Source organism: Nomascus leucogenys, chromosome 17 (assembly GCF_006542625.1).
Source record: "Nomascus leucogenys isolate Asia chromosome 17, Asia_NLE_v1, whole genome shotgun sequence".
In the NCBI taxonomy this organism is placed as follows: domain Eukaryota; kingdom Metazoa; phylum Chordata; class Mammalia; order Primates; family Hylobatidae; genus Nomascus; species Nomascus leucogenys.
Genome location: NC_044397.1, coordinates 88,329,325 through 88,353,719, shown reverse-complemented (window position 1 = coordinate 88,353,719; position 24,395 = coordinate 88,329,325). Strand labels below are relative to the sequence as shown.

Genomic DNA, 24,395 nt, shown 5'->3' with positions numbered 1-24,395 from the left:
TAGAGTGCAGGGGTGGAATCTCGGCTCACTGGAGCCTCTGCCTCCCAGGTTCAAGTGATTCTCCTGGATCAGTCTCCCGAGTAGCTGGGACTACAGGCACGCGCCACCACGCCTGGCTACTTTTTGTATTTTTAGTAGAGATGGGGTTTCACCATGTTGGCCAGGCTGGTCTCAAACTCTTGACCTCCAGTGATCTGCCCACCTCCACCACCCAAGGTGCTGGGATTACAGGCGTGAGCCACCACACCTGTCCTGAATACTCTTAATGTCTTCATCTTACAGGTGGGGAAACTGAGGTTCAGAAAAGGACATGTCCAAGGTCACTCAGAAAGGAAATGACAGAGCTAGAACCTGCCTCTTCTCAGCTGTGTGCCTCCTTTGCCCAGCAAGGCCTGGGGTACCTGGTGGGAACACCAGGACGGCAGAAAGTGACAAGGGCCTGGGGCAGGTAAGACACTGGCCTGGCCCTTCAAAAAGGTCTCTTAGCTTCATGCTTGAGGCTCAGAAAAATTATTCTGTGACAGCACCTCCCTGCCCTAGGCTTCAGCTATGGCCAGAGTGTCAGAGGCTGTTTTGTTTGTTTCTTTGTTTTGTTTTTTTGAGACAGAGTCTTGCTCTGTCATCCAGGCTAGAGTGCTGTGGTGTGATCTCGGCTCACTACAACCTCTGCCTCCCTGGTTCAAGTGATTCTCCTGCCTCAGCCTCCCGAGTACACGCACTGGGATTACATGCACGCGCCACCATGCACAGCTAATTTTTGTGTTTTCAGTAGAGACGGCGTTTTACCATGTTGGCCAGGCTGGTCTTGAACTCTTGACCTCAGGTGAACTGCTCACCTCAGCCTCTCAAAGTGCTGAGATTACAGGCCTGAGCCACTGTGCTCGGCCAGAAGGCTGTCTTGAATGAGCACTTTGCATCCCTGATCTCAGCCAGTCCTTAAAAATCACTGCCACAACGTTGGTATCATCTTTTTTTTTTGAGACAGAGTCTCGCTCTGTGGCCCAGGCTGGAGTACAGTGGCGAGCTCTCCGCTCACTCCAAGCTCCACCTCCTGGGTTCACGCCATTCTCCTGCCTTAGCCTCCCGAGTGGCTGGGACTACAGGCGCCTGCCACCACACCCGGCTAATTTTTTATATTTTTAGAAGAGATGGGGTTTCAGCGTGTTAGCCAGGATGGTCTCGATCTCCTGACCTCGTGATCCGCCCGCCTCGGCCTCGCAAAGTGCTGGGATTACAGGCGTGAGCCACCATGCCCGGCTCACAGGGTTGGTATCTTTATGATCTTCATTGAACAGCAGGTGAGACTGAGGCTTAGCAGGGTTGGCTATTTGGCCAAGGCCACTGTGAAGAAGGGACTCCCTCCTCTTCATCACTCAGGGCTCTGCATTGATGGTCTGTCCTCTGCAAGTATTTCCCTGACTTTCCAATTTCAGATCACAGTACGTGCTCCTCACGGGCCACACAGAGCAGGACAGAGCGTCCCAGCTGCAGAATTCCTGCCCCAATGCACCCCCGATTCCAATACAGAGGAAACACCAGGCAACTCAAATTGAGGGACGTTCTGCAAAATTAACTGGCCTGAACTAATCGATAATGTCAATGTCACGAAAGACAGAAGAGAGGCTGAGAACTGTTCCGGATGAAAGGAGACACAAGAGATGGCGCAGCTAAATGCAACGAAGGGATCCGAGTGGATCCCTGACTGGGAAAAAAAAATAGCTGCCAAAGATATTCCTGGGATGATGGATGAAATCTGAGTATGGGCCACGGTGTAGAGGCCAGGATTATACCACTGCTGTATTTCCTGTATGTCACCATCAACAGGAAAACGCCCCTGGTCTCAAGAGATAACCCGCTGTCGCCTTCAGGGATAAAAGGACACAGTGTCTGCAACTAACTGTCAAATGCCCCATCAATGTCGATGAGGGCAGCAAAGATCACGTGCAAATACAGACAGATACAGCAAATGTGGACACAGGCCAGCGACTGTGAAGCTCCTGAAACATACCATGTGTTATTTGCTCTATTGTTGCAACTTTTCCGTAGATTGGCAATCATTCAAAATAAAAAGTTCAAAGGGAAAAAAAAAAAAAAAGCAAGCAACAACTCAGCCCACACCTCCCATCCCCTTACACTATTCCCCCCACCCCGCACAGCACTGGCCAGCATCTGATATCATATCTAGTTTGCATATTTGTTTTGTTAGCTGCCTGGCCCCAGTAGGAATGTTAGTCTGGGAAGACAGGAATTGTTTTGTTTGAAGTGAAGTGCACAATTCAATGGTTTTTAGTATATGCATGGAGTTGCACAATCATTACTACATTCAATTTATTTATTTATTTTTTGAGACAGAGTCTCGCTATGTCGCCCAGGCTGGAGTGCAGTGGCCCAATCTTGACTCACTGCAACCTCTGCTTCCCAGGTTCAAGCGATTCTCCTGCCTCAGCCTCTCCAGTAGCTGGGATTGATTACAGGTGCCTGCCACCACACCAGGTTAATTTTTGTATTTTTAGTAGAGGCGGGGTTTCACCATGTTGGCCATGCTGGTCTTGAACTCCTGACCTCAGGTGATCCGCCCGCCTCAGCCTCCCAAAGTGCTGGGAATATAGGCGTGAGCCATCAGACCGGCCACTACATTCAATTTTAGAACATTTTTCATCACCTCAAAAGAAACTCAGTACCCTTTAGCAATCAACCTCCAACTGGCTCCTCCCACTGAGCCTCAGGCAACCAGTAATCCACTTTCTGTCTCTATGGATTTGCCTATTCTGGACATTTCACATTAATGGAATCATACACTCTGTGGCCTTATGTGACTGGCTTCTGTCACTCAGCACAATGTTTTCAAGGTTCACCCACGCGTAGCATGTACGAGGGCAGGGTTTCTTTGTTTGTTTTTTAATTTCTTTTTGGAGACAGGGTTTCCCTCTGTCACCCAGGTTGGAGTGCAGTGGCACGATCTCAGCTCACTGCAGTCTTGATCTCCCAGGTTCAAGTGATCCTCCCACATCAGCCTCCCAAGTAGCTGGGACTACAGGCGTGCGCCATTATGCCTGGTTAATTTTTGTATTTTTTGTAGAGACAGCGTCTCCCTACGTTGCCCAGGCTGGTCTCGAACTCCTAGGCTCAAGTGATCCTCCCGCCTCTGCCTCCCAAAGTGCTGGGATTATAGGCATGAGCCACCGCACCCGGCCAAGCAGGAGTTTTTGCCTCTCTTGTTCTCGTCTTACATGCAAAGCCCAAAACAGAGCCTGACACAGAGAGGTGGCCCATACATATTAGCTCAGTGAACGGATGAGTCAGGATTTGAACTCAAGCCTGTTGGCTGCAAAGATCATGCCCTTAACCCCAGCATGGCATGGTCCATCCGGCTGGCCTCACTGCAGAGGGGACTTGAATCCTGCCCATCCCCCGTCTTCCCATAAGAACTCAGGCCAGTCCCACCACTGAGGCCCTCTGCAGGGGAGGTGTCGGGGGGATGGGGGCCTGACTGTGGGGAGGGGCTGATGCCCCCGCACCCAGCCCCGCCCGGTACCTTGAGGTTGTGCCCGTCGAAGGGCAGGGAGCCGCTGACGAGGGTGTACAGGATGACTCCCAGGCTCCAGATGTCCACCTCCGGCCCGTCGTACTTCTTGCCCTGAAACAGCTCCGGGGCGGCGTATGGGGGGCTCCCGCAGAACGTGTCCAGCTTCGAGCCCAGCGTGAACTCGTTGCTGAAGCCAAAGTCAGCAATCTTGATGTTGGCCTCGGCATCCAGCAAGAGGTTCTCAGCCTAGGGGGAGAGGAGAGGGCGGAAAGTGGGACTTGAGACTAAAGCCCTTCGTGGACGTGGGAGGCAGACAGGAGCACAGGCTCTAGGGCTGGCCCACAGGGATCAACTCTTGGGCCTGTCCTTTACTCTCTGCCTGACCTTAGGTAGTGACTTTACCTCGCTGAGCCTCAGTTTCCTCATCCATAGAATGGGGATAATCTTAGTCCCTACTTAATAGAGTAGTTTGAGAATTATGAGTTAATCCGCATAGAAAACCTAGCACAGGCCAGACATGGTGGCTCACGCCTATAATTCTAGCACTTTGGGAGGCCAAGGCAGGTGGATCGCCTGAGGTCAGGAGTTCAAGATCAGCCTGCCAACACGGTGAATCCCCGTCTCTACTAAAAATACAAAAATTAGGCTGAGCACGGTGGCTCACACCTGTAATCCCAGGACTTTGGGAAGCCGAGGTGGGCGGATCACCTGAGGTCGGGAGTTCGAGACCAGCCTGACCAACATGGAGAAACCCTGTCTCTACTAAAAATACAAAATTAGCCGGGCGTGGTGGCACATGCCTATAATCCCAGCTACTCGGGAGGCTGAGGCAGGAGAATTGCTTGAACCCAGGAGGTGGAGGTTGCGGTGAGCCGAGATCACGCCATTGCGCTCCAGCCTGGGCAACAAGAGTGAAACTCCGTCTCAAAAACACATAAAGATAAAAATTAGCCGGGCATGGTGGTGTGTGCCAGTAGTCCCAGGTACTCAGGAGGCTGAGGCACAAAAATTGCTTGAACCTGGGAAGCAGAGGTTGCACTGAGCTGAGACTGTGCCACTGCACTCCAGCCTAGGCAACAGAGTGAGAACTTGTCTCAAAAAAAAAAAACAGAAAAGCTAGAACAGTATTTCATACCCAGTGAACACTATGTAATATCACTATTACCCCGTGTGGTCTGCAGATCTAGGGGTCTTCAGGTAATCTCCTGCCCCTCTTAGAGCCTCAAGTTACCCAGCAGAAACAAAATAAGGCCTGATTGCTTAAGACCCAGGAAAATGAAAGCAATAATTTAATCCTGGATGCATATCTACCATGCACTAGGCTCTGTGGACTATCAATTATAACAGTGTCCATCTGCATAACGTGAAGGTGAAACTACAGACTCTTGGAGAATTCCAGCTGCAAATCCCAGCTCCACCACTCACTTGCTGTGTGAACTTCAGGTGGGTTACCAGACCTCTCTGTGCCTCAGTTTCCTTGTATGTAAACTGAGGGTGATCCCGACACCTGCCTCAAGCGCAGTTGTGGGTTTAAGCGTAAAGTGCTCACAGCGGCCCCTAGAACACAGTCAGTGATCAGTAAACATTTCATGGCCGGGCGCGGTAGCTCACGCCTGTAATCTCAGCACTTTGGGAGGCCAAGGCAGGCAGATCTCCTGAGGTCAGGAGTTCGACACTAGCTTGGGCAATATGGTGAAACCCCATCTCTACTAAAAATACAAAAATTAGCCAGGCGTGGTGGCGGGCGCCTCTAATCCCAGCAACTTGGGAGGCTGAGGCAGGAGAATCGCGTGAGCTGCAATGGCATTACTGTACTCCAGCCTGGGCAACACAGCGAGACTCCATCTCAAAAGTAAGTGAATAAATAAATAAATAAACATTTTGTATTGTTATAAAGTTTTGTCTATTTTTTTGCGGCATGCGGTCTTGCAATTGCCATTTCACAGGGGAGGAAACAGAAGCTCCGGGAGGCCACATCTCATGCCCATTGCAAGAAAGCAGCAGAACTAGAATCTAAACAAGGCCACCCATTTCCACAGTGCACGGAGGAAGAAGCCTCCAGCCTTCTCACTACAGATGCACAGCTCCACCTTTCAAAATGTCACCCGCGTCTGGCCCATCCCAACTGCGGTCCTTCCCTCGTCCAGGTCACCAGCATCCCTGGCTTCCTCCCAACTGCGGTCCTTCCCTCGCCCAGGTCACCAGCATCCCTGGCTTCCTCCCAGGTCTCCCTATGTCTCCTGGTTTATTTCTGGATCACTCTTCCCCAGCTCCTGCCCCAGTAAGGGCCCAAACCCTACAAAGACACACCACAGAGCTCCTCCCTAAACCTGAATCTAATAGCATTTGCCTTGCTCAGGGCTTACTTTTTTTAATTTTTTAATTTTGGAGACGGAGTCTCACTCTGTCACCCAGGTTGGAGTGCAGTGGCACAATCTCGGCTCACTGTAACCTCTTCCTCCTGGGTTCAAGCAATTCTCCGGCCTCAGCCTCCCGAGTAGCTGGGACTACAAGCGCCCACCACCACACCCAGCTATTTTTTTTTATTTTTAGTAGAGACGCGGTCTTGCCATGTTGGCCAGGCTGGTCTCAAACTCCTGACCTCAGGTGATCCGCCCACCTCGGCCTCCCAAAAAGTGCTGAGATTACAGGTGTGAGCCGCCACACCAGGCCAGGGATTACATTTCTTTTCCTGCCATTTGAGGCTCCGCAATCCAGCCCCAAGGTCACATTTGTGTTGGTCCCCTTGGTTGGTACCCCTGGTGTACTAATAGGACCCCAAAACTCGTGTTAGCTGCTTTGGGGGCCCTCCACCAGGGGGCGTACGACCTCCAGGTTAATCACCGAAGGCTCTAAAGTGCTGCCTCCAGGGCTGTGTGGAGGGACACCCTAGCCCAGTGGAAGGAAGTGAAGAGAGGGTTAGCATTTCAACCTCTACAGCAATTTGTTTTTTGTTTTCATTTTGTATTATTTTTCTTTTTTTCAGATGCACTTTCTGCTTTTGTATTTTTTGTTGTTGTTTTTACAGACAGGGTTTTTGCTCTGTCGCCCAAGTTGGAATGCAGTGGCGCGATCATGGCTCACGGCAACCTCAACCTCCTGGGCTCAAGGGATCCTCCTGCCTCAGCCTCCTGAGTAGCTGTGACCACAGGCATATGAGCTAATTTTTCTCTTTTTTTTTTTTTGAGATGGAGTCTTGCTCTGTTGTCCAGGCTGGAGTACACTGGTGCGATCTTGGCACACTGTGACCTCCACCTCCCAGGTTCAAGCAATTCTCATGCCTCAGCCTCTCAAGCAGCTGGAATTACAGGCACGTGCCACGATGCCCAACTAATTTTTGTATTTTTATCAGAGATGTAGTTTCACCACATTGCCCAGGTTGGTCTTGAACTCCTGGCCTTAAGTGATCTGCCCGCCTAGGCCTCCCAAAGTGCTGGGACAGGTGAGAGCCACCACGCCCAGCCAAGCTAATTTTTTACAATTATTTTTTGTAGAGATGGGGTCTTGCTGTGTTGCCCAGGCTGTTCTTGAACTTCTGGGCTCAAGCAATCCTCCCACCTCAGCCTCCCAAAGTGCTAGGATTACAGGTGCGAGACTGCGCCTGGTCCTCCATAGGAATTTGACTGTGGAATTTCTTTAGAATCTAATAATAGCTTTTAAAATGGGGTTTGTGGCTGGGCACAGTGGCTCACACCTGTAATCCCAGCACTTTGGGAGGCCAAGGCGGGCGGATCACCTGAGCTCAGGAGTTTGAGACCAGCCTGGCCAAAGTAGCAAAACCCTGTCTCTACTAAAAATACAAAAATTAGCCGGGCGTGGTGGTGCCCACCTGTAATCCCAGCAACTTAGAAGGCTGAGGCAGGAGGATCACTTGAGCCCAGGAGTTCGAGACCAGCCTGGACAACAGTGAGACCCCTTGTCTACAAAAAAAATTAAAAATTAGCCAGGTGTGGTGGCTCACACCTGTGGTTCCAGCTACTCAGGAGGCTTCGGTGGGAGGACTGCTTGAGCCCAAGAGATCAAGGCTACAGTGAGCTGTGATGGAACCATCACGCTTCAGCATGGGCAAAACAAAACAAAACAAAACAACAAGACCAACCCAGTCCTTCCTCATAGATAGTTCCAGAAGCACTTCCTTAAAGCACTTAGGATGCCGCCTAGCACACAGGTGCTCACAAAACGACAGTCAAGACAACCAGATTTGAGCCAACCAAACGTTCAGCCACCTGGTCTTGGAACGCGAGGCCTGAGACATGCAGTGGAAGGTGTGGAATGCAGACCCTGGGGCCACAGGTACTCGAGGAGGCTGCCTGGCTCAGCTCCTACAGGTAGCCGGGCTGGAGCCCCGTTGAGTCCCTTCCTGCCTGGTACTGGCCAAGGTGGCTTTTCTCTCAAAGCCCCTTCTCAGACTGGACACAGTGGCTCACATCTGTAATCCCAGCACTCTGGGAGGCCGAGGCAGGTGGATCACCTGAGGTCAGGAGTTCAAGACCAAGCCTGGCCAACATGGTGAAACCCCGTCGCTACTAAAAATACAAAAATTAGCCGGGTGTGGTGACAGGTGCCTGTGATCCCAGCTACTTGGGAGGCTGAGGCAGGAGAATCGCCTGAACCCGGGAGGCGGAGGTTGCAGCAAGCCGAGATGGGGCCACTACACTCCAGCCTGGGCAACAGTGTGAGACTCCGTGTCAAAAATAAAAGTAAAAATGAAGTCCCTTCTCAAGTTCTCAGATTCCCGGCCTGGCGCGGTGGCTCACACCTGTAATCCCAGCACTTTGGGAAGCCGAGGCGGGCAGATCACAAGGTCAGGAGATTGAGACCATCCTGGCTAACACTGTGAAACCCTGTCTCTACTGAAAACATAAAAAATTGCCGGGCGCGGTGGCTCACGCTTGTAATCCCAGCACTTTGGGAGGCCGAGGCGGGCGGATCACGAGGTCAGGAGATCGAGACCACGGTGAAACCCCGTCTCTACTAAAAAATACAAAAAATTAGCCGGGCGTGGTGGCGGGCGCCTGTAGTCCCAGCTACTCGGAGAGGCTGAGGCAGGAGAATGGCGTGAACCCGGGAGGCGGAGCTTGCAGTGAGCCGAGATCGCGCCACTGCACTCCAGCCTGGGCGACAGAGCGAGACTCTGCCTCAAAAAAAAAAAAAAAAAAAAAAAAAAAAAAATTAGCCGGGTGTGGTGGTGGGCGCCTGTAGTCCCAGCTACTTGGGAGGCTGAGGCAGGAGAATGGCGTGCACCCGGCAGGCAGAGCTTGCAGTGAGCAGAGATCGCGCCACTGCACTCCAGCCCAGGTGACGGAGCGAGATTCCGTCTCAAAAAAAAAAAAAGTTCTCAGATTCCTGTGACTCTGGGACCCTGCGGGGAGAGTGACTCTGGGGCTCTGCAACCTAAATCCTCAAGGAGTCCCGAATGTCCTAAGGTCAGAGAATGCCAAGGTCCCAAAGGCTCTGAGAGCGACAAACCCCTTATCATGTCCCAGCGTCCTTATCCAACAGCCCTGTAGCATCCAGGGCCGTTCTGGGACACTTTGTTTCTCCCTGCTTTGTTCACTCCTCCTGTCCCCTCCTCCCTATCCGCTCCCCCATCTGCTGGCCTTGTTTCTGCCACAAAAGCTTGGGAAAGGGTCAAGGGGGTGCTGGGTGCGGAGGGAGGAGCAGGAGGAGAAAAGGGCTGGAGGAATTTGCTGGAGGCCACGGGAACCATGGGGGGTGGGGGCAGGGAGAAGTCTATGGGCTGAGCTGGGGTCCCCGAGATCACAGCAGGTCAGGGGCTTACCTTCAGGTCCCTGTGTACAATATTTTTCTGGTGACAATAGTGCACAGCCGAAACAATCTGGGAGGGAGGGGGAAGGTTGGTTATTTGTGGCTCCTGAAACCCTCAGCCCCCTTCAATAGACTATGAAATCACTCACGACTGGGCCCCAGGTCTCCCCAAGGCACAGCCCGAGACCTGGGGCCTCACGCCCTGATTCAGTCACAGCAAGAGGTACCCGTGGAACCTGGGCAGACACACGCCTCCCCCAGAACACCCCCATGCCCAGGGATGTCGGAACCAAGGCATGGGGACCAGCCTCTCTTGACCTTAACATCTGGAAACTCCCATGACGATATCCCATACCTGTAGATAGACAGGCTGCCCCAACTCACCAGGGCTTATGGCCCTTGAGTTCAGGACAGCTGCATCAAGGCAGAGACACCCTCACACCTGCACATCTGCTTAGCCCACACGCCCCGGCACCCTCACACCCGCATCTCCTCTTACCCCACACCTGGGCACCTTCATACCTGCATCTCCTCTTACCCCACGGCTGGGCACCCTCACACCTGCACATCCTCTTACTCCACACCTGGCCCCCTCCCACACTCTTAAACACCTGGGTGTCCTCACTACCACACACCTGGAAACCCACACATCTGGGCACTCGCACACCCAGGCACCCACATACCGGCATGCCCTAGTACCTACAAGCTTACACAACCACCCCCAGCCCTCTCTTGCCCATCTACCTGGGGTGCCCTACACCCTCCTCCCCACACGCCTACATACCTACATACCTGGGCACCCACATAGCTACTGCCAACACATCTTTTGAATCACACTCCAGCACACTCACGCCTGGCACCCTGGCACCTTCGTGCCCCCATCACCCACACACCTACGTGCTGGGCACACCCACGTGCCCTACACATGCAACACCTGCGCACCGGGGTGGCTTCATGCCCAGACATCCTCTCACCCACCCAACGGGGCACCTGCAAACCTACATCTGGATGCCCTCACATCTGGGCAACCATATGCCCAGCACACCCAGCTCTACACCTTCACCCCTGCCCAGACTTAAGCCCCGCCCCCAGGTCGCTGGACAGCCCAGACCATGCCCAGCTCTCAGACGCCCTCCCAGGGACCCAGGCACCCCGTCAGCCCCACCCTCAGCCCTGCCCCAACCTGTCGGAACTTGGCTCGAGCTTCCTTCTCCTTCATGCGGCCATGCGACACGAGGTAGTCAAACACTTCTCCTGCAGGACAGAGGCCGAGCGGGGTCAGGGTCAGGTGCAGGGGCAGGGGGAGGTGGCACAGGGGCAGGGCGGAGAGGGTGGGTGGCTCACCAGCACTTGCATACTCCATCACCAGGTACAGCGTCTTCTCAGTCTCAATCACCTCAAAGAGCTTCACTACAATGGTGGGGAACAGCGTAGGGCGTTAGGGAGAAAGGGCCCCTCCTAACCTGTACTCAGTAACTACGCAAATGTGCCAACCATAACACCCCCCCCAACTCAAGAACACTCAATGGCTCCCTACTGACAGCAAGATTTTCCAAACTCCTCAGCCTTGCTCTACCACCCTTTCCACTTTCTGGTTTTTTTTTTTGGAGACGGAGTTTTGCTTTTGTTGCCCAGGCTGGAGTGCAATGTCACGATCTCTGCTCACCACAACCTCTGCCTCCCAGGTTCAAGCGATTCTCCCGCCTCAGCCTCCTGAGGAGCTGGGATTACAGGCATGCCACCACCACACCTGGCTAACTGTGTATTTTTAGTAGACACGGGGTTTCTCCATGTTGGTCAGGCTGGTCGTGAACTCCCAACCACAGGTGATCCACTCGCCTCGGCCTCCCAAAGTGCTGGGATTACAGACATGAGCCACCATGCCCAGCCACCCTTTCCACTTTCTCTCTCACAAGAATGTCAGCTCCAGGAGGCCAGAGATTTGTGTCTTGTTTTGTTCCCTGTTGTGTCCCCAGGGTCTGGCACAGAGCGGCCACTCAATCAATAGTTACTGAGTAAATGAATGAATGAATGAACAAATGCTGCAGCCACATCCAGGCAGAGCTAAATTTCACTAAAGACCTCTCTCTCCCGCCTCTGCCCAATGATAATGACAGTAAGGATGCTGACGCTGGTGGAAATAATTGGACCAAGTCCCATAGCTCAGCCCAAACTAAGCATTTTGGATGCATGATCTTTGTCAGCCCTCACAATGACCTGGTAATAGGCCCTCTTATCACCCCTACTCCAGAAGAGAAAATAGAGGCTCAAAGAGGTTAAGTGACTTGCCCAAGGTCACGCAGCAGTGATGCAACTATGAGAAACCAGGTCTCTAACTCTAACTCTTTTTTTTTTTTTTTTGAGACGAAGTCTCGCTTTATTGCCCAGGCTGGGGTGCAGTGGTGCGATCTCGGCTCACTGCAACCTCTGGCTCCCAGGCTCAAGCAATTCTCCTGCCTCAGCCTCCGGAGTAGCTGGGATTACAGGCGCCCACCACCATGCCCTGCTAATTTTTGTATTTTCAGTAGAGACAGGGTTTCACCATGTTGGTCAGACTGGTGTCGAACTCCTGACCTCAAGGGATCCACCCGCCTCAGCCTCCCAAAGTGCTGGGATTACAGGAGTGAGCCACTGCACCTGGCGGGTCTCCAACTATTCTAACCACTGCCACCACCCCCAACTCCTTTGCAAGTGTTCCAGTTGGTGGCCTACCCCTGCTCCCGTTCCCTCCTCACCGATGTTGGGGTGGTTTAGGCCCTTCATGATGCGGACTTCTCGGAACAGCTGGGCGTGGCCAGAAAGGAAGACAGAGGAGAGTGAGGGTGGGTGGCTTGGGGGATCCTTTCCCCAGCCGGTCCCCCACAGGAGGGGTCAGGTGGGTCACCCGGCTGTCCCGGAAGCCTGGCTCCTGCTCTCCCCCATCTCCCCAGCCTCACCTTCTGCAGGCTGCTGGGATTCAGCTGGGTTTTGTCGATGATCTTGATGGCAACCTAGAAGGGGGGGAAAGGAGGAGGGATGGTCAAGGTGCCACAAGCCCCACTGGGCATGGTGGCTCAGGCCTGTAATCCCAGCATTTTGGGAGGACCAAGGCGGGAGGATCACTTGAGGCCAGGAGTTCGAGACCAGCCTGGTCAACACGAAACCCTGTCTATACTAAACATCCAAAAATTATCCGGGTGTGGTAGCGGGCACCTGTAATCCCCGGTACTCAGGAGGCTGAGGTGGGAGAATCGCTTGAGCCTGGGAGGCAGAGGTTGCAGTGAGCCAAGATGGCGCCACCGCACTCCAGCTGGCCCAGCTCAGATCACCCCGGGATATCCTTCCTTTGCCCCCTCTCCCAGAAGAGCCCTCACTCTGGGCCATACCCAGTGGATGGAGAACTCGGGGCTTCAGGGCCTCCGCACAAACTGTCCTCACTGTCTCCACTGCCACCGTCACTTCTGCAGAGAAATACCCTTATTCCACAGCAGGGCCTGGCTGACACTGCTCCAGAGCTGCCTGAGTGGATGTGGGCATGGCCGAGACCTTGAGGGGATCCCTTTGTGAGGGCACCGCAGATCACTCGCCCATCACATCTTTGTTTTGAACAAATGAACTGTGGAATAAATAACAACTGGCTAACATGCACGAAGCCCTCACTACCAGGCCTATGTGCTTTACAAATGAGAATTCTTAATCTGTACAACAACCTGTGAGGTAAGTGCTAGCATTATCCCTCCCATTCTCCGCACCCCCCCCACCCCCCCTCGCTTTTTTTTTTTTTTTTTTTTGGACGCAGAGTCTCGCTCTGTCACCCAGGCTGGAGTACAGTGGTGTTACAGTGGTGTGATCATAGCTCACTGCAACCTTGACCTCCTGGGCTCAAGCGATCCTCCCACCTCAGCCTCCCAAGTAGCTGGGACCACAGGCACACACCACCAACACTTGGCTAACAGGATTATCATCATTTTACCAACAGGGAAACTGAGGCACAGAGCTGTTTAGTCACTTGGCCAACGTTACATGGCTAGTAAATTGTAGTAAGTTGTGGGCCAGATTTCAACTTACACAGCCTGATGGAATCTACCTCTTAAACACAACTTTTAAAACAGCTTTGAGATACATCATGGGGAGGAAATCAGAATGTCACTGAACTCTCCATACTTCTTTTGCAGTGAACCTTTTTTTTTTTTTTTGAGACAGAGTTTCCCTCTTGTTGCTCAGGCTGGAGTGCAATGGCGCGATCTTGGCTCACCGCAACCTCCACCTCTCAGGTTCAAGGGATTCTCCTGCCTCAGCCTCCCGAGTATCTGGGATTACAGGCATGCGTCACCACGCCTGGCTAATTTTGTATTTTTAGTAGAGACGGGGTTTCTCCATGTTGGCTAAGCTGGTCTTGAACTCCCAACCTCAGGTGATCCGCCCGCCTGAGCCTCCCAAGGTGCTGGGATTACAGGCGTGGGCCACCGCACCCAGTCTGCGGTGAAACTTTTATTTTATTTTTAAAACAGAGATGGGGCCAGGTCCCTCTCAGAAACCCCTGGAACCAGATCCACATATAGGGAACCATGTGTTCTTCATGGAAGAGAGAGCCCCTTAGCTTTCCTCATATTCTCACGAATGGGTTTTTAAAAATTTTATCCAACACTTTTTATGCCAGTATTGAGACGATCATATGGTTTCTCTTCTTTAAACTGAGAATGTGGTGAAGTACATGAATAAATTGTCAAAGGGAAAAGAACTTTGCATTCCCGAGATAAAGCCAGTTTCGTCATCACACAGCTTTCTTTAATTGATTTGCCAGGTTCTGTTTGTTAATATTTTGTATAAGATTTTTGTACCTATGTTCACCAGATTGGCCTGTAATTTTGTTTCTTGTCTGGTTTTGCTCTTAAGGACAAACTAGCACATAAAAACCAGTCAGGCAGTGGCAGTTCTTTCTTTAGTCTCTGGAAGAACTGGCAGAAAATGTGAACATCTGGTAGAATTTGCCTATAAGACCATTGGGGCCTGGTGTCTTTTGTGTGTATGGTGTAGACAGTGTAAGGGCAGGGGAGAGTCCATCCAAGGCAGGATAATTCATTCCAATCATTTCTCTAAAGTTGAAGGAGGGGTGGGGAAATCATGAAATCACCCACCATTCCTTTTCCTCTAAGTGAGTTAGAGACCTCATATCTAGGCTGCAAAGCCTGTGTGGGCCCTTTTTGCAATAATGTCGCCATACTCAGCATAGATGCCTGCCCTAGAAGAGGAGGTGGGGAGAGTGAGGCTGTGTGTAACTGAGAATACAACATAAATAAACCTGCTGTGTTCTCCAGATCACAGGAAGATTTCAAGGAACTTTGGTTCACCCTTAAAACAGAGAGGCAGCTCAGGTTTATTTAACTTTATTTTTTATTTTTAATTTATTTACTATTTATTTATTTATTTATTTATTGAGATGGTCTTGCCCTGTCACCCAGGCTGGAGTGCAGTGGTACAATCTCGGCTCACTGCAGCCTCTGCCTCCTGAGTTCCAGTGATTCTCCTGCCTCAGCCTCCCAGGTAGCTGGGATTACAGGCATGCACCACCACGCCTGGCTAATTTTTGTACTTTTTTTTTTTTTTTTTAGTAAAGATGGGGTTTTGCCATATTGGCCAGGTTGGTCTTGAACTCCTGAGCCCAGGTGATCCACCTGCCTCGGCCTCCCAAAGTGCTGGGTTTGTAGGCATGAGCCACTGCACCCGGCCAATTTTTGTTTTTGTTTTTTTTTTTTGGAGACAAAGTCTCGCTCTTGTTGCCCAGGTGGAGTACAGTGGCGCGATCTTGGCTCATTGCAACCTCCGCCTCCTGGGCTCAAGCAATTCTCCTGCCTCAGCCTCCCAAGTAGCTGAGATTACAGGTGCTGCTATCACACCAAGATAATCTTTATATTTTTAGTAGAGACGGGGTTTTACCACGTTGGCCAGGCTGGTCTTGAACTCCTGACCTCAGGTGATCCACTTGCCTTGGCCTCCCAAACTGCTGGGACTGTAGGAGTGAGCCACCACGCCTGGCCTTTTTATTTTTTTTTTGAGACAGAGTCTTGCTCTGTCACCCAGGCAGGAGTGCAGTGGCATCATCTTGGCTCACTGAAACCTCCACCTCCTGGGTTCAAGCGATTCTCCTGCCTCTGGGATTACAGGCATGCGCCACCACGCCCAGCTAATTTTTGTATTTTTAGTAGAGACAGGGTTTCATCATGTTGGTCCAGCTGGTCTCGAACTCCTGACCTCAAGCAATCCACCTGCCTCAGCTTTCCAAAGTACTGGGATTACAGGCGTGAGCCACCGTGCCCAGCCCTCTTTTATTTTATTTTTATTTTTTGAGATAGGGTCTCACTCTTGTTACCCAGGCTGGAGTGCAGTGGTGAGGTCACACCTCACCGCAGCCTCAAACTCCTGAGCTCAAGTGATTCTCCCGCCTCAGCCTCCCAAGTAGCTGGGACCACATGCACACACCACCGCACCCAGCTAATTTTTTAAAACTTTTATTTATTTTTTAGCAGAGACAAAGTCTTGCTATGTCGCCCAGGCTGGTCTCAAACTCCTGAGCTCAAGCAATCCTCCCACCTTGGCCTCTCAAAGTGCTGGGATTACACGTGTGAGCCAATGCATCCGGCCACAGCTCAGGTTTATCTACAAAAGCCGCATGCATCCTTAGCAATGCACACATTGGACTGCCTGTGATCTGAGATTTCCTGGCAATCTCAGGGATACCTGAAATTAGTTCTCTTTTCCCACGGAGGTGGTTCTGGGAACACTGGAGATTTTGTGACCTGTCCCATAGAGAGTCGGGAACTTACCTGAGGCCGTAAAGCAAGCCCAGGGCTGATCCCAACCTCTATCGACATACACTGCAGACCCGGTCCCACAAGGACCTGCCCCGAGCCCCACCCTGTGCCCATACTCACCTCCCGACCAGTGAGGATGTGCCGAGCCAGCTTGACTTTGGCAAAGTTGCCCTTCCCAATGGTCCTCAGCAGGCGGTAGTTGCCCACGTGGGGCTGCTCCTCAGGACAAGAGGCGATGGAGTTCCGGCAACGGGCACCCAGTGAGCGGCTGGACCAGGATGGGCCTTTGTCCGAGGAGCGGCCACTGCCCAAGGTGCCATGCTGGGCGGGGGAGATGGAGCATGAGCTATCCAATCCCACCTTCTGTGGCACCCGTGGGCTAGTGCAGTTAACTTGAGGCCTGGCTACCGGCCCCTTTGTGGCCCTTTTCAAACTCAGGCCACAGAGAGCCAAGCATCCTTCATCTTTCTCTACAAAAAGATGCCTCCAGGAACAAAATCCCCCATGTCCCCCAAATCCGCAACATCCAGGGCCCCAGGCATCAGACCCCTTCTTCAACCCTCATTGCAGTCTGACTACCGCCAACCTCCTTGTCTTTTTTTTTTTCCTTGGGATGGAGTCTTGCTCTGTCACCCAGGCTGGAGTGCAGTGGCACGATCTCAGCTCACTGCAACCTCTGCCTCCCGGGTTCAAGCCATTTTCCTGCCTCAGCCTCCCGAGTAGCTGGGATTACAGGCGTGCACCATCATGCCTGGCTAATTTCTGTATCTTTAGTAGAGACAGGGTTTCACCATGTTGACTAAGCTGGTCTCAAACTCCTGACTCAGGTGACCCACCTGCCTCGGCCATATGGATTACAGATGTGAGCCACCGCATCCAGCCCCAACCTCCTTTTCTAATTACACACATACCTCAGAGATATCACAAGTTTGGTTCCAGACCACCAGAATAAAGCAAATACTGCAAAAAAGCAATGCACATGAATCTTTTGGATTCCCAGTGCATATAAAAATTATGGGCCAGGTGGCCGGATGCGGTGGCTCAGGCCTGTAATCCCAGCACTTTGGGAGGCCGAGATGGGTGGATCACGAGGTCAGGAGTTCGATACCAGCCTGGCCAATATGGTGAAACCCCATCTCTACTAAAAAAATACAAAAATTAGCCAGGCATTGGCACACGCCTGTAATCCCAGCTACTCAGGAGGCTGAGGCAGGAGAATAGCTTGAACCTGGGAGGCAAAGGTTGTAGTGAACCGAGATCGCTCTACTGCACTCCAGCCTGGATGACAGAGTGAGACTTGGTCTAAAAAAAAAAAAAAAAAAGGCCGGGCATGGTGGCTCACGCCTGTAATTCCAGTACTTTGGGAGGCTGAGGCGGCAGATCATGAGGTCAGGAGATTGAGACCATCCTGGCTAACACGGTAAAACTCCGTCTCTACTAAAAATACAAAAAATTAGCCGGGCATGGCAGTATGTGCCTGTAGTCCCAGCTACTTGGGAGGCTGAGGCAGGAGAATGGCGTGAACCCGGGAGGCGGAGCTTGCAGTGAGCCTAGATGGCGCCACTGCACTCCAGCCTGGGTGACAGAGCGAGACTCCATCTCAAAAAAAAAAAAAAGAAAAAAAATATTATGGGCCAGGCGAGGTGGCTCACGCCTGTAATCCCAGCACTTTGGGAGGCCAAGGCAGGTGGATCACCTGAGGTCAGTAGTGTGAAACTTGCCTGGCCAACATGGGGAAACCCCGTCTCTACTAAAAGTACAAAAATTAGCCAGACGTGGTGACGCACACCTGTAATCCCAGCTACTCAGGAGGCTGAGGCAGGAGAATCGCTTGAACCAAGGAGGCAGAGGTTGCAGTGAGCTGAGATCGCCCCACTGCACTCCAGTCTGGGTGACAGAGTGGGACTCCATCTCAAAAAAAAAAAAAAAAAAAAAAAAAAAAAGAGAAAGAAAAACTGTGTTTACACCATACTGTAGTCTACTGAGTGTGCAATAATAGCATTACAGCTATAAAAACAACGTACATACTTTAATTTTATAAAACTTTCCTATTAAAAGATGCTAACAATCATCTGAACCTTCAGTGAATCACAATAAAACAAAAACATTGACGAGGCGGGAGGATCGCTTGAAGCCAGGGAGTTTGAGACCAGCCTGGGCAATGAAATGAGACACCCGTCTCTAGAAAAACTTAAAAAAAAAAAAAAAATTAGCTAGGCATGGTGGCACATGCCTATAGTCCCAGCTACTCAGGGGGCTGAGATGGGAAGATCCTTTGGGCCCCAGGAGGTTGAGGGTGCAGTGAGCTATGATCATGCCACTGCACTCCAGCCTGGGCAACAGAGCAAGACCCTGTCTCTAAAAAAAAAAAAGGAAAAACATCAGTGATCACAGATCACCGTAACAGCTATTATAATAATGATGAAAAAGTTTGAAATATTGTGTGAATTACCGAAATGTGACAGAGACACAAATTATGCACAGGCTGCTGGAAAAATGGAGCCTACAGGCTTGGTCAACACAGGGTCGTCAGAAACCTTCAATTTGTAGAAAACACAGTATCTGTGAAGTTCAATAAGGCAAAGTGCAAAAAAGCAGGATACGCCTGTCCTGGAGCCTGGATCAACTCTACGATATTTTGCCCTAAATGAGGCTGCCCTCAACCCCAATCAACGCTGACCTCAATCTGGACTCAAGGCTCCTCCTCCACCACCACTGGTCCTGACATGCTATTTTACCCATCAACTGTCCCCTCTCCAGCCCCCAAATTCTACTTCAAACCCAAATGTCAACATTTGATTCCCAGTGGAATGCCCCTAACATTTGATTCCAATCACTGTTGCCCCAGATTGGACTCCAAACATTGTAACCAAGTCTTATTTTTTTTCTTTCTGAGACAGAGTTTCACTCTTGTTGCCCAGGCTGGAGTGCAGTGGCCCGATCTGACTCACTGCAACCTCTACCTCCTGGATTCAAGCGATTCTCCTGCCTCAGCCTTCCGGAGTGGCTGGGATTACAGGCATGCGCCACCACTCCTGGCTAATTTTGTATTTTTAGTAGAGACGAGGTTTCATCATGTTGGCCAGGTTGGTCTTGAACTCCTGACCTCAGGTGATCCACCAACCTCGGCCTCCCAAAGTGCTGGGATTACAGGCCTGAGCTACCACCCACTGCAGTGCAACCAAGTCTTTCACTGGCCCTGAGACCTGGTTGAATCTCTGTTATCCTCCTTTCATGGGAAACATTGTTGCTTCTGCCATCCCCGAAACACCCAGGGCTTGAGAAGCTCCCTGACTTCTCAAGTCTCCCACACCATGGCTTCTCTTCTCCTGATGTTCTGTTCCTACTGTCCTGTCCCTCCCTGGCCTCTCTCCCCCGCAGGTCACCTGCCTGCTCCGAGCTGCCCTGGCCTGATTGCAAGCCCCAGGGACTGTGTCTCCCTTTCAGGGCTGGGGCTCAGGGTGCCTGAGGCCCCCCCCGCCAAGGCAGTTCTGCCTGTGCCCTTCTGGCTGGGAGTGGGAAGCAGGAGGACAACGGGAGGGGAGGAAGAAAGGCCAGGAGGCTGATGGGCTGGGGGCCCAAGTCTCTGAGAAAGGCACTGCCAGGCCACTTGATAGCAACAACTAACATTTAATTAATGCTGGTCATTGATGCAATATGAGGCCATTACCACACTATCATCTCCATTTTACAGGTGGGGAAACTGAGGCCCGGATCCACGATCTGAACCCAGTTTCCACCAGTATTTTTTTTGTTGTTTTTTTGTTTTGGCAGTTTCACTCTTGTTGCCCAGGCTGGAGTGCAATGGCACGATCTCAACTCACTGCAACCTCCACCTCCCGGGTTCAAGCAATTCTCCTGCCTCAGCCTCCCGAGTGGCTGGGACTACAGACACCCGCCACCATGACCGGCTAATTTTTTTATTTTTAGTAAAGATAGGGTTTCACTATGTTGGCCAGGCTGGTCTTGAACTCCTGACCTCAGTTGATCCGCCCACTTCGGCCTCCCAAAGTGCTGGGATTACAGGCATGAGCCACCATGCCCGATAGTTTCCACCAGTCTTGATGCTCTTCTCTGTCACAATACCACACTGTCTCTCACACCTGAACTTTTTTTTTTTTTTTTTTTTGAGACAGGGTGTTGCTCTGTTGCCCAGGCTGAAGTGCAGTGGTGTAGTCAAGGCTCACTGGAGCCTCAGCTGCCTGGGTTCAAGCAAATCCTCCCACCTCAGGCTCCCGAGTAGCTGGGACCACAGGAGCGCACCACCACACACAGCTAATTTTTAAGTTTTTTTGTAGAGATGGAGTCTTGCTATGTTGTCCAGGCTAGTCTTCAGCTCCCAGGCTCAAGCCATCCTCCTGCCTGGGTCTCCCAAAGTTCTGGGATTATAGGTGTGAGCTACCATGCTGGGTCATGAACCTTTTCTACAAAGCAGCTCATGCTATGGACCAAGTCTTGTGTAAACAGGTAACTCGCCTACACTTAATTCCTGCAGTAGCCCAGGGAGCGACTCCATGTTCCAGCAGAGAAACTGAGCCTTGGAGAGGGAAGGCGCCATGTGAAGGTCACACAGTCCATTCACAGGGGCAGAAAGACAACCTCCCCACGGCTGGGCAGTTCCAACCACCACGGCCAGGGCTTTAACCATGCGTCCGCCACTGCCTGCCATGCCCTCACCCTGGCCTCCAATGTGGGTCCAATTATGATCTGCAGTCTCCAGACGGGGACCCCCAGGCTCAGGCAGGGGGAGTCCCTCCCCCAAGGTCACAGGGCAGATGGAGCAGAGTGCTGGGATGCGAACCCCCGGCCTGCTGATTCCTCCTGAGTGCTGAGCCAGGCTTCCCCACTGCCCCAGGCTTCTTCCCAGGAGAGACCAGGGAGGCAGGTGGAGATCCTGGAGATAAGGCCTCCGATCCCCACCGAGATAAGGACCTGGAGAAGAACCCCTGTCAGGTGGCGCCAGGGCAAGCCAGCTGGAGGTGGGATGGCACCACGCTGAGGGCAGCATGGCTGAGGGACCCCTGCGGGGGGCAGCTGGGGCAGTGGGTGACAAAGCCCCTGGGGGCCGGGGGTGGGAGCTAAAATTGGCCTGCACCACCAGCTGGCCTGGCTCCCTCCCGCCCGGCTGGCGCCCCAACACCCGGGCCTGTTGCTAGGGAACCTGGGGAGGCTGGCCCCCTGGTGGGGGGCCCTGGAACTTGGGGTGGGGGAGCATGACCCTACGTGGCTATAGCCATGGTAACCAGGTAACAGGAGAGGGGGCTGCAACCTCCCATTCCAGAGGCAGGCAGGTGACTCCCCACCAGGACTGACAAGCAGGTCTTAGTGACAAGAGTTGGAGGAGAGAAAAGGGGATTAGCCATCCTCAAATCCGCACCATGCACGCATCTTAACAACCCAGGGAACAGCAAGTCGTCATTAGGTGTTCCACTTAACAGACAAGGAAACCAAGGCTCAGAGAGGTGAGGTTACTTGCCCGAGGTCACACAGCTAGGGAGGGAGAGAAACAGGATGTGAACCCAAGTTTATCTGAACAATTAAAGTAGTACTAATAACCACAACAGCCACGATACATGCCAGGCCCTGTGCACCTTAGTCACATCACGTCACTGGCTCCTGCAAACATTCCTAACAGTGGGGGGCCATCATCAATCCGATTTAGAGATAAGGAAACTGAGGCTGCAAGCTGGGAGTGAATCTGCAGGCTCACTCAACAACTAATAACAGCCCTGAGCTGAGAATCCACGGGCTGTCTGACTCATACCCACAGCCACAATAGCAGCTGGCATTTGTGGAGTGCTTCCTAGGTGCCAGGCTTCGCCTGAATCGAGTAAGCCTTGGAGGCACTCAAGCAGTCACCCCTATTTTCCAGGGCAGGAAACTGAGGCTCAGAAAGGGAGAACTGGTTGTCTGAGGACACAAGGCAAACCAGCTGGCCATGCCAGCATTGGAACCCAGGACTGTGGAGTCCCTGGCACCTCACTGTAGATTGTAGTGACCAAGGAACAGAGGTGGTGGGCATTTCATTAGACTCCAAATTGGAGTTCTGGCCCATAGTGGTGATGTGGGGTGGTCTCTGTGAGGGAGGGATCTGCAAGATGAGGAAGGGACAGATATAAATCTCTCTGATGGTGAGTGTGTGTGTGGGGCGGGGGGGTCTGTCGGAGGTGAGGGAAACAGGGGGAAGGGGAACAGGGACCTGGCAGAAGGGTTTGGAGAAAGGCACAAAGATCCCAGCTGGGGAGAAGTCTAGGATTGGGTGGTCCGCAGGTCTTTGGAAGTGATCAGTGATCAGACACAGGAGATGGGGAAGGGGCCTCTCTGGGACTCTCTGGGAAGCAGTGTAGGGGCAGGGGGCGCCTAGGAATGGTGGAAAGTGACAAAGCCAGGGGGGCAGTGGAAGTCAGAGGCCAGGAATCCCTGGGTCTTGGGGAAGCTCCTAGGAATCAGAGAAGGGTTTCTAGGAGCACTCCTTGAAACTAGAGGAGGGTCTGGGGGGCCTGGAAGTATGGGGTAGGGACTTCTTGGGCAAGGAGCAGCCCAGATGAATAAAGGCTGGGCCCTGGGGAAGGTCAAGGGGTCTAGAAATTTGGGGAGAAGGCTTCCAGCAGATTGACCCAAGGGAAAAGAGCTTGAAGCCAGGGCAAGATGAGAGGCTTCAGGTCCAGGAGTTTTCTGGAAGAAGGATCTGGGGCCAGGCCCTGTAGCTGAGGAAGGCCTCTGAAGCTGAGGAGGGGGCTTCCTTGGAAGGCCAGACCCCCCGCAAGGAAGGGGGAGGCCCTGGGGCAGGAGAAAGGACGGTTGTTTGTGGGGAAGGGGCCTGAGTTTGGCCTAGCAGGGGGTCCAGAGTTTGGGGGTTGAGGAAGGGGCTTGCCTGAAGCTGAGAAGTTGATAGAGGGCGGATGAGGCCTGGAGTCAGACTGGTCCAGGGCCTAGAAATACCAGCCTGGGTGAGGTGGGGGCCTGGAAGTTGGAGGCCAAGGTTTCCTGGGAGAGGAAGAGACCAGAAAGGGTCCAGGTGGCATCTGGGGGCCCCGGGGTGCTGGGATCTAGGGACAGGGCTGCTTGGAAGATGGGGACCAGGCCTGGGACGGGAGAGACCTTGAAGAAGCCAGAAAAGGGCCGGGGCCCAGGAGAGGTGGAAACCAGCTTCCTGCCAGGGGCTGCCCACAGGCGCCCCGGGTGCGTCCTGGAGGGGCAGAGAGCTGGGAATGAGAGGAAGGGGGCTCCTGGGGAGCCGGCACCCAGCCCCAGGCAGGCAAGGCCGGAGCCAGAGGCAGGACTGGGCCAGGCCCTGCTGAGAGTGCCAGGGCCGGGCCTTGGGGGGTCACGGGCCCTGCAAATCCGGGAGGGGGCGAGGTGTCGGACGCGGACGGCCTGGAGGGGAGAGGGCTTAGCACACGCGAGAGAAGGGAGGGGCTCCTGGAAGCAGGGGAGGGGGCTTCCTGGAGGGAACAGACCCGAGCGGAAGCGGTCTGCACGGGGACAAGAGAGGGGTCCCGAGAGAGGGGCGCCCCCAGGGGTCGGGCTGGGCTGGAAAAGGTGGGGAGGGCGGAGAGGCCTGGAAGTCCGGGAGGGGTCGAGAGGTGACGAGCCGGGTCGGGCCCAGGAAACGAGGGTAGGGGCTCGCGGGGCGAGGGGCACAACGGGGCGAAGGGTTTGGCGGCTGGACCCAGCCAGGGCTCCCCAAGGGGCCGGGCCCCACTCACCGTGTCCGAGTTCCGATCGTTGCCCGGGGCCAGCACCGTCCGCGAAGACATCTTCTCCGGGTCCCGGGGGCAGGGGCGGCCGGGTGGGGGGGGCGGGGGTCCCAGGGTCCCCTCTCTTCCCCTCCCCCCCCGCCGGCCTGGGGACGCGAGCTTAAAAGCTGGGCGCCGAGAACGCCCGGGTCCGCGCCGCGGAAGAGGGGGCAGGGCGGGGGAGGGGAGGGGACGCCGAGGGTCCTAGTGGCCCCGTGCAGCGGGGACCCCGGGCGCCATGAGGGCGGCGGGCAGGCGGGCGGGCGGGGGCCGCGGAGGGGGCGCGGAGCCGGCCCAGGCGGCGGCGGAGGGAGGCGGTGGAGGGGCTGGGGAGGGAGGAAGGGACGTCAGGGGGAGGGGCGGGCAGGGCGGGGCGCCGGGACCCCGCCCCCCGCCGCCGGCCCTTAAAGGCGCAGGCCCGGGCTGGTTCGGGGCGCCGGGGGCTCTAGGGGCGGAGGCGGGTTTGGGCGCGCCGGCGGGGAGCGTGTTCTCGCCCGAGAGGAGAGGCGCACTGGAGAGGAGAGAAGGGGAGAGAGAGGCCGAGGCAGACCGCCAGAGACGCAGAGAGAG

General features: G+C 53.5%; 1 protein-coding gene across 3 annotated transcripts in view; it reads right to left on the bottom strand.

Annotated features, from left to right (window-relative positions):
• MARK4 (microtubule affinity regulating kinase 4) overlaps positions 1 to 24,176 on the bottom strand; it is a 53,685-nt gene extending 29,509 nt beyond the window's left edge. For 2 of the 3 annotated variants that reach the window (XM_030795813.1, XM_030795812.1), the window contains exons 1-8: positions 23,796 to 24,176; positions 16,207 to 16,407; positions 12,232 to 12,285; positions 12,031 to 12,079; positions 10,640 to 10,705; positions 10,479 to 10,549; positions 9,309 to 9,365; positions 3,536 to 3,772 (exon numbers count right to left, since the gene is read on the bottom strand). In XM_030795813.1, coding sequence (XP_030651673.1) covers positions 3,536 to 3,772; positions 9,309 to 9,365; positions 10,479 to 10,549; positions 10,640 to 10,705; positions 12,031 to 12,079; positions 12,232 to 12,285; positions 16,207 to 16,407; positions 23,796 to 23,846 — 786 coding nt within the window. In that variant the 5' untranslated portion in view covers positions 23,847 to 24,176. Of the gene's footprint in view, positions 1 to 3,535; positions 3,773 to 9,308; positions 9,366 to 10,478; positions 10,550 to 10,639; positions 10,706 to 12,030; positions 12,080 to 12,231; positions 12,286 to 16,206; positions 16,408 to 18,538; positions 18,650 to 23,795 lie in introns of those variants that run through there. The other variant, XM_030795814.1, reaches the window with a different exon arrangement.
• Between the last annotated feature and the right edge of the window lie 219 nt (positions 24,177 to 24,395).